Source organism: Canis aureus, chromosome X (assembly GCF_053574225.1).
Source record: "Canis aureus isolate CA01 chromosome X, VMU_Caureus_v.1.0, whole genome shotgun sequence".
Classification (NCBI taxonomy): domain Eukaryota; kingdom Metazoa; phylum Chordata; class Mammalia; order Carnivora; family Canidae; genus Canis; species Canis aureus.
The window spans coordinates 68,008,068-68,017,799 of NC_135649.1; the positions used below are offsets into that span (position 1 = coordinate 68,008,068).

General features: G+C 44.7%; 1 protein-coding gene across 1 annotated transcript; it reads right to left on the reverse strand.

Moving 5' to 3' along the window:
* Nucleotides 1-211: 211 nt before the first annotated feature.
* On the reverse strand, nt 212-9,485 carry PIN4 (peptidylprolyl cis/trans isomerase, NIMA-interacting 4). Its single transcript, XM_077890288.1, has 4 exons — nt 9,329-9,485; nt 5,953-6,026; nt 1,006-1,125; nt 212-389 (listed from the first exon to the last, which is right to left on the reverse strand). Exons 1-4 carry the CDS (start codon nt 9,369-9,371, stop codon nt 231-233), a joined length of 396 nt encoding a protein of 131 aa, XP_077746414.1. The 5' UTR covers nt 9,372-9,485; the 3' UTR covers nt 212-230.
* Between the last annotated feature and the right edge of the window lie 247 nt (nt 9,486-9,732).

Below are 9,732 nucleotides of genomic sequence, written 5' to 3' on the forward strand. Positions count from 1 at the left end.
CGAACTCACAACCCTGAGATCAGGTGTCACATGCTCTACTGACTGAGCCAGCCAGGTGACCCCACTTGACTTACCTTTGAGAACAACTAATACAGTGTGTATGTAATAACCTTTCTCCACCTCATTTTATGCCTACAAACCCACAATAAAAATAAAAATACAAGGATTACTCAATACCTTTTAAAGAAATAAACAGAATGTATAAAACATGTTCAGTCTTTCATACCATTTTATTTTCTCCCTTCAACCATAATAATATGATATCCAAATTCTGTCCTAATTGGAGGGTCGGTAAACACAGGCTCATCTGGCCCACTTACAGGCAAGGCAAATGCTGCTTCTTGAAATGGTCCCACCATGGAACCTCTGGTCATCCAACCCAAGTCGCCCTGAAAAACCCAAAAGATATGTGATGTCAGGTGGCCCTGAAGAGGCAACAGTTCTACTGTAGCTTGAGAATTTCCCAACACAAATGCTAAGGTTCCTAGGTTTATTCATCTGGACTGTAAAGAAGCGTGCTTGACAAGGACAAACAGGTAGAAGAGATCCAACCCTGGACTGAACACATAAACACTCACAATGTTGCTGGTTGTCTGTTAGCTGTGCCAGTTTGGTAATGCCTAGTTTTAGACACAGGTGACCTGTACTCAACTGTTCACAAGTTGGACATTTCTGCTTTTAGGATCTTTAAACCAAGACAAGGCTAAAATTAATGGCAGAATGCAGAAATAATCCCTACTGCTGTGTGTCCTCCATGGCGGAAAGACTTTTTTCCCCTTTTTTTTTAAGATTTATTTATTTTAGAGAGAGAGAGAGAGCACGAGCTGGAGGGGCAGAGGGAGAATCTCAAGCAGACTCTGCACTGAGCACGGAGCCCAACTCAGGGCTTGATCTCACAACCTCGGGATCATGACCTGAGCTGAAACCAAGAGTCAGATGCTTAACTGGACTGTGCCACCCAGACACCTCAGGGAGAGATCATTTTAAATGATAACAGCACCATACCCCTTGCCTGGCTTTATCTTCACTATACTGTGTGGCCACTTCATTGAATCTCATTCCAGACTTTAACTTTTCCATGGCTTCCATGATTTTCCCATGTTTTTCACACAGAATGTGTCTAACCTACAAGGAAAAAGTATGTTCACATGGTATTTGGGACATGCAAATGGTTCCCTTTCTTACAGTATAGCAGTCATGTCTGGATTACTTCCATAGTGAGAAAACACATCAGGTTCATAGCAACAAAGTCCTGGAAGTCTGCTCCATTGGGCGATGGCCACAAACCCATTTCCTGTGTCAAGACACTATCTGGGAACTCTGATTTAGACAGCAATAGGCACAGGGCTATGAGAAGCTCCCATCTTTACCATGTACTTCAATGGTAACAGGAAGAGGAAACATAACGGTTGAAAGCTGGGGCCCTTGAGTCAAATCCCAACACTGCTGTGTGATTGGAGGCATTTTCTTAAACCTCTGTTTCCCCATTTGTGCCCTGAGATAATAACAGTAACTATGTGTTCCCGTAGGGTTGTGAAGACTGAGATAACGATGTTAATATTCAATAAAGGTTAGCCACTACTTCCATCAGAGTGGGGATGATACTAAAAAAACCCATGAGGAAATACTTTACCAAAAGAGGCCCAATGTATAAAACTCCTCAGAATCTGGCACTTTGAAAAAGTATCTTATGTTAAGTATATTCAACCCTATGGAAGTATTCAAGTTTGACTTATGTTTATATAAAGCCATGTTTTTTAAAAACACAAATCACTCTACCTTTAAAAATGATTTTGTCAAGGTAGCTGTTCTACATGATTTCCAATTTCTCATTCAAACTCAATCCATAGTTTCATATTGTACATCATACTCTGGAATGGGAGTTAACGGTGTCTCCCTTATGAATGCAGAGGCAAGCAAATCAAGCCTGGCGTCAGAGTTCAACTACTGGAATTGAGGGCAAGGGGATTCTAGACCCACAGGAATAACTTCCTGTCTGGAGAAGCTACACAGGAGATAGGAACATAACAAAGGAAATGATCTGTCAAAAGGCAGGGCTCTGAGAGGCAAACTTCTAGAGAATGTGTCCAGCAACTGTCCAAGAAAGACAGGGACAAACAGTCTGGACACTAGAGAGATACATGTTGGGAAACAAGGTTGGTTCATCAGACCTCAACTTGGCCTAGCTAAAACAACTTTGAGAATGCCTCCCTCTTTATGATTCCATACTTCTGGTTGGTTTGATTACTGGGACATGAATGAAACACTCATGATAAAGGAAAGAGGATACCATCTAACATTTTATCAATGAATAAACAAGTATTCTGGTCTGGACAGCCTGACAGGTTAGACATGAAGTGTCTGTAGTATCTGTGGCCTCTGCAATGTGACAGACTGACTGGCAACCATGTAGACTCCCATCTTAGAAAAGAGCTGACCCACAGAGGATTTGGGAGTGATTAGCGTGGAGGTAGCGCGGGATCAATCCTCCACTGCAGGAGGGAGGAGATTACCCAGGGAGGCTACATAGAACAAGAAGAGGAGAAACAAAGGCTAAAGACATGCTTGGAGAATATTGACACTTAGGCCACAGCAAAGAAAGATGCTCTATACATAGTGCAGTACGAAGGCCAAATAGGTAGGACAGAAAGGCGTGTTCAGGGAAAACAAGGCAAGAGACAGTTTCAGGGAGGAAATGGTCAACAGGCTTAAATGCTGCAGAGTGACCAGGTAAGAAGTACAATCAATTTAGTACTGAGACATCGATGACCTTAGCAAAAGCAGAAAGAGCAGAAGCCAGGCTGTGGCAGGCAGCTCAAGGAAGTTATGGAGGGTGGGAAGGGAAGGCATGTGGGGTACTCCCCCAGATGAGTCAGAAAAGGAGACAGAGCTCTTATTAGAAGAAAAAGGTCACAAGCACGTGTCTATTTTAAAGGTCCCTGGGTATAATCTCAGAATGAAGGGAAAGATGCAGTCAGGAGAGAAAGGCTGAAGACAGCAACCAAAGAGGGTAGAGAAGATGAAGGAGGAAGGCATGGCATTCGGTGCACTGCTTGAAATATCTGTGAGCCTTAGAGGAGGAACACTGAGAAGACAGAGAGGGGAGGTGTGGATAAAGAGAACTTTGGAAGGCAGCTATGCTCACCACTATACCACCAACGCGATAAAGAGAACTTTGTTGGGAGGGGTGCTGGAACGCCAATGAGTTACTGCTTATAGGTCTGGTTTCCATTTTCATGTGAAAATTTAACAATATTTAAAAGTTAGTATTTGCTAGGTACCAGGCTAAGCACTTTGCACGCATTCTCGCATGAAATCCTCACACCAACCTTGTGAGACTGGATCAGTGTTTCTCAACCCCAGCAGCACATCAGAATCATGCTCAGCACTGCTATAAAATCCATCAAGGTCCAGGGCCCACCCCCCGGAGATTCTGAGGCAGCTGGTCTGGGGTGGGACCCTGGGCCCCAGTAGTTTTAGAAGCTGTCTAGGGGAATCTGAAGTACGTCAGGGTTGAGAACCACTGGATGAAGTTGTCTGCTGCCTGATGAAGCAGGGTGGCTGACAGCTGAAGGTGAGCGGTAAAGGACTGCTGAGCAGTACTGAGGGCCTGGCTTAGGTCAGAGACCAGGAATCAGTGGTCCCAATTCGCAAGGCCATGTGACTCTCCAGCAAGGCCCAGCACTTCTGGGTGTAAATGTAAAGGAAGTAGACGACAGGATTGATCCCAAGTTGGAGACCGGGAGGTGGATGCAGCAAATGACCAAAAGGAAAGAGCTAGGGCTCTCAGATCCAGTGGTCAAGCTCTTTGATCTACTTTCCAGTTTATAGGTCATACAGGGCTTGGACAACAGATATGAAGCCTGGGAGAAGGTAGGGAGAACAGGTGGGCTCGAGGGCTTGAGGTCTGTGTGCAAAGAAGACCAGAAAAACAATCGGGAGGCAGGAGGGAAGCTATGGTCGGCAGATGGATTTCAGAATCTGGACTGCTCTAGAGACACAGGGCAGAGTGTGGGCTCAGGAGTGGGGTTGAAAGCAAAATGGCAGGATATGGAAGGAGCATAGCCCTGAAAGGCCAGAGGGTTCCAGGGTCTTCTCCCTGCTGGGACCTTTACAAACCACTGGAAACAATCCAGATGTCCTCTAGCAGGTGAACAGTTAAACATACGGCACATCCGTTCAGTGCACATTACTCAGCAACATAAAGGAAGAGACTATTGATAAGTGGAGTAACTGGAATGAAAACTCCAGAGAATTATGCTGAGAGTGGGAAAAGCCAGGTTACATATTGTATCATTTCATTCATGTAACATTCTTGCAGTGATAAAATTACAGAAATGGAGAACAGGTGCCAGGGGTTAAGGATAGAGAAGATAGGGGAGGGAAGTGAGCATGGCTATAAAATAGCAACAAGACAAGATCCTTGGGGTGATGGGAATCTTCTGTATCTTCACTGTATCAATGTCCATCTCCTGGTTGTGCTATGGTACTGGAGTTTGATGTAAGTTTGATGTAAGATGCTACCATCGGGGAAAGCAGGGTAAAAGGTAAATGTATTATTTTTTTTACAAATGAATGGGAGTCTAAAATTATCTTAGGAAAATTTGGTTCTAATCAACTTTCCTACCTGATTATGTGCCACTTCTTTCCACATACCTCACGCACAGCCACACTGAACTTACTTTTTTCCAGAAAAGGCGAGGTGCCTCTTCAAATTCACATGCAGTGGAGCAGTCTCTTAGGCTGGGTGCTTGTACAAGTCAGAACGTAGGGGGAAAACTGCACGTGGCCAAAATTACCCTATAACATCCCTTATGAAAATGCCATACCAGAGACCCAACACGTCAGCCCTCATTAAACCCAACATAGCCTGTCTCTCAGGCCTGTGGCAACAATGACCACTTCTACTGCTGAACACCAGATGAAGTACTTGGTTTGTATTTGGAACTATGTTTCATGAAAACATTATGTTTGGATGCCAGAGTCCCACTTCACATAACTGGATGCTTATATGAGAACAGAGGTCAACTGTGGAAAAGCAGATTCATGTCTCCCATCTCATGCTTTCTCTGGTTCACTGAGTAGAAGAGTGGGTAGAACAGCTCACACTATATTATTTTTCTCTTTCTCTCTTTTTGGCTGCATGTGGCTGGATTTATAGGACACTACTGCAGCAATGTATTTATTTGACTAACTGCTCCAACTGCAGTAGGATAATAAAATCCACCTCTTACTTCCTGTTTTTTTTTTTTTTAAACCCAGAACTTAGTACACTGCTTGCTATAGGGCAGAGGTCACTAAATCCATACTGAACAAATGAATCAAAGTATGGAATCCCACACCCTGACCAGAACATGGAAATTGCTTGTTACATAGCACTAAGTAGTATGGTTTTGTTCACAGACTGTGTTTTCCCAGGGCAGACACTCCCCTGGGACTAGCTAGTTCCAAGTAGTTATCTGTGATTTGTCTCCCACCCCAGTTTTAACAGTCAGGACCCTGGCTTGTAGTTTACTAGTGGGGAGCTAGCTACCTGATGGGACTGGTTGGTACCTTTGCCTGTTTATCTAAGCCCTTGGTTTTATAAAATATTTTTCCTTCTGAGAAATAGTTCATTTGTTTATTTTCTTCATACTTTGTATTATTTCTTGAAATGTACACTTAATACATTTCAGAACACAACAGGAAGGATTAAGAAATTTGGAATGTTTGAGAAAGCATTTGAGGAAATCCTTAAAAGGAATTACCGTTTGTGAGACTGGTCACTACCTTCCAATTTTATGTTATCTTGATTTTATATCAGCATTAGGCTAGCCTCTTAGAATGAGTTAACCATTACATTCCTTCGTTAGAATGAGTTAAGCATACCATCTTCCTTTCCTGGGTACCAAAATAAGAGATGTATAGAAGTAATTTAAATTTAATGTGAAAGGAAATTAATGAGTAACTCACCTTTATTGTATTACCACCACCTTTGGGACCCTGGGCCTTTTTGTCAGAACTGTCACTCCCGGAGGCGGCTCCCCCTTTAGAGAAGAGATCACAGGTACTCGTTTATAATGCATCCTGATATTTACAGAAAGGTCCAATAAAATAAGAGTTGATATTTCTGTCCTAGCACCACACTTCCAAAGGGCACTCGGCCAGACACTTTACTACAAGAGGCTAAATTAATCTGTGACTCACCTCCCATAAAGCAAGACATTTGTGTCCTACATAAACCCTTTGTGGAAAATGGATATACGAGTGAGTGTGCTGATAGATGGAGAGCACCAAAAGCCTGGTCCAGACTTTCTGGACCTAATTTGAAATCCTGCCTTCAAAGGGCAAATCCTTGAACTCTTGCAAGATGTCTAATAAGCACTGCAACTATGTATCTGAGTAGTCACAATTCCAGTAAGTCAAATCTCCATATATATTTTATTATTTTTTAAAATAATTTTTTATTGGTGTTCAATTTATCAACATACAGAATAACACCCAGTGCTCATCCCGTCAAGTGCCCCCCTCAGTGCCAGTCACCCATTCACCCCCACCCCCCGCCCTCCTCCCCTTCCACCACCCCTAGTTCGTTTCCCAGAGTTAGGAGTCTTTATGTGCTGTCTCCCTTTCTGATATTTCCCACACATTTCTTCTCCCTTCCCTTATATTCCCTTTCACTATTATTTATATTCCCCAAATGAGTGAGAACATATAATGTTTGTCCTTCTCTGACTGACTTACTTCACTCAGCATAATACCCTCCAGTTCCATCCACGTTGAAGCAAATGGTGGGTATTTGTCATTTCTAATGGCCATATATATTTTAAATAAAAATCTTATTTTCCACCAGCCATATTTGGCTAAATATACTATCATCATGTCCAAATTCCTGGAGTCTATGACATTGCCTACTGATACCTTCCTAAGAAAAGTTGTTGATATTCAAGAGTAACAACCACAGGCAGCATCTTAGATTTTACTATGATGTCATCTTACCACTGTGTTAACTTCTGTGTTCATGGCCGCATACTTACTGTTAGAGGTGGATGTTCGTAAGAACTATGGCTGGGTTAAATGTTAAGTTCAGTGAACATTTCCTAAATAACTACTAAGTTCCAGACACTGGAGATATAAAGATGAACAAGCAATGGTACCTTCCTTCATGGAAACCATACGTTACTGGAGCAGAGAGACATGTAAACAGATCATTTCAGAATGACCTATGATCTATGGACAGAAGGCTGTGGAAGCACAGAGGGCCACTTTAGCCAGTCAGGGAAGATTTCCTGGATGAGCAGAAACTGACCAAGTGAAGAAAGGACAGGGATGAGGAGCCACTCCAGGGTGGTAGAACAATGTGGTGTGTGTCGGAAACTATGGATGAAGCCAAATCTGAGGTGGGAGTGTTGTGAGATAAGCCCAGGGGAGGTGGCTGAGAGTTAGGACATAAGGTCCTATGAGTCCGACTAAGGAACCTGGAATTTATCCTTAGAAAAGGGAGCAACTGAAAAGTTTTAATCAAGAGACTCCATGTTACTTGTCTTAGTATCTCTAATGCCTCGCACAGTACCTGGCACACTGAAAACCCAAAATACCTGACTACCAAATGCCTAAGACAATGTTACTGCCAAAGGAATTTTATCCCACCAAACTCTTAAGTGGGTTTGCTGTATATTCACTCTCAAATGATGATGCCTTCCAGTTATCCCATCATCTGGTGGCTATCTTCTGACTGCCTCCTCACTCCCTTTGACTGACTGAGGATGCTGGCAGTTTCAGGATTCCTTTCTGCCCTCACTCTCGCCATCATCTTGGATGACCTTGCCACCTATGATGAGGAATCATCTAGTGACCTAAGTTCACACTTCTGGACCTCCCTCCTGAATGTTGATGCCTTCTACGTGGGGCCACTGTTCCCAAGGGCACACGATGGACTCATGTTGAGAACAGTTCAGTCTCTGGCTACAACTTCATGTTTTTCCAGCCTTATCATGCCTCACTCCCACAACACTGGCTCTTTGGCTTCACAGAAACCACTCCCCACTTCCATACCTTTATCCTGCTATGTTCCCCTAGACTAACAAATTTCTCCTTCCCTTCGGAGTCTGGAAACCTTGCTTGATCATCTGTGTTCCCAGTGGCACCCTTAACTACTTTGTCTTGCTATTCTATTATCATTGTCCAACAAACCAACCTTGGCTCAAGGCGACACCTAGGTCTTTCCAATCCTATATTGCGCCAGTTGCAAGTTACCAGGTAAATCATGAGTGTGTGGACTGTGTCCTCTACAAATGCATGGACTTCAATCCTAGGCTCTCAGCCTTGAGGGCTGATCCTTTTATTAGTGTTTTGTTCCCTTTCCCATCACCCTCAATGGCTATTCCAAACCTTTATCACTCAAGACCCACACTCAGTCCCTGCCCCTCAGTCTTAAAAACTACCCTTACCTCCCACTTTCATAAGAATTTGAGGCCATTAATCATGATATCCTATAAACTCCAGCTCCCAGTCTGGCCCCAATTTTTACAACCACACCCACCCTCGTTCCTTTCCCTATGGCCGCAAGCATAATGTATCCCTTCTTGGGACGCTTGGGTGGCTCAGCGGTTGAGCGTCTGCCTTCGGCTCGGGGTCTGATCCTGGAGAGCTGGGATCGAGTCCCGCATTGGGCTTCCTGCATGGAGCCTGCTTCTCTCTCTGCCTATGTCTGTGCTTCTCTCTCTGTCTCTCATGAATAAATAAATAAATCTTAAAAAAAAATAATGTGCCCCTTCTCCTATTCAAAGGTCAACTTCTCCACCTCGGTCCTGGACCCTGTTTTCTCAAACCTCACTCCTCTGGACCTTTACATCCCTCTAACTCTACTGGATTCTTCACATCAGCCTCACTCTTAAGTTTTCCCCATTCTTTTTTTTTTTTTTTTCATTCATGATAGTCACACACAGAGATCGAGAGAGAGAGAGAGGCAGAGACACAGGCAGAGGGAGAAGCAGGCTCCATGCACCGGGAGCCCGACGTGGGATTCGATCCCAGGTCTCCAGGACCACGCCCTGGGCCAAAGGCAGGCGCCAAACCGCTGCGCCACCCAGGGATCCCAGTTTTCCCCATTCTTAAGTAACAAACAGAACTTTCTCTTCGTTCTGTTTTCTTCTAGTTACCATCTCATTTCCATGCTTTTTCAATTAAGGCTTTCCAGAGAAGTCCGCACTGATAGTCTCCCAACTTCTCACTTCCCCGGCCAGTCCTCTAGTCACTGGCCATCCGCTGCCCCCGGGAATCGCCGCTCTGCTCCCTCCCCTCGCTCCTCACCCGACCCCATTCTCCCTGGCCGTTCTGGCCGCTCTACCTTTCCCCCCTTTCCTGGAACCGCTCTTTCCCTTGGGCGGCATCTCCGAAAACTGCGACCGAACCCTCAATGGCTTCCTTCGCCGCACAAAGTCCCTTCAGGCCCCACAGGCATGTCCGGAACAAACGCCTGAAAAGGGCAACAAAACTGACCGTCTTCGCTGCGGCCCTGGAAGCAGGCATAATCTAGGGCAGACCGGGTCCTTGGGCCCTCGCAACAGTGGGGATAAAGCTGGCTGACCAATAGGAAGTTTGGTCGGTTGTGGGGGTGGGGGTGGAACCAAAGGTAGAGCAGGGGCGGGAAACTCCGCCTTTGCGTTTTTTGTTTCTTTGGTCACGGGCTCTCGTTAGCGCCAGTTCTCATTCTCCCCCACATCCCGGCGGGTCTACCTCAGGCGTCCGTAG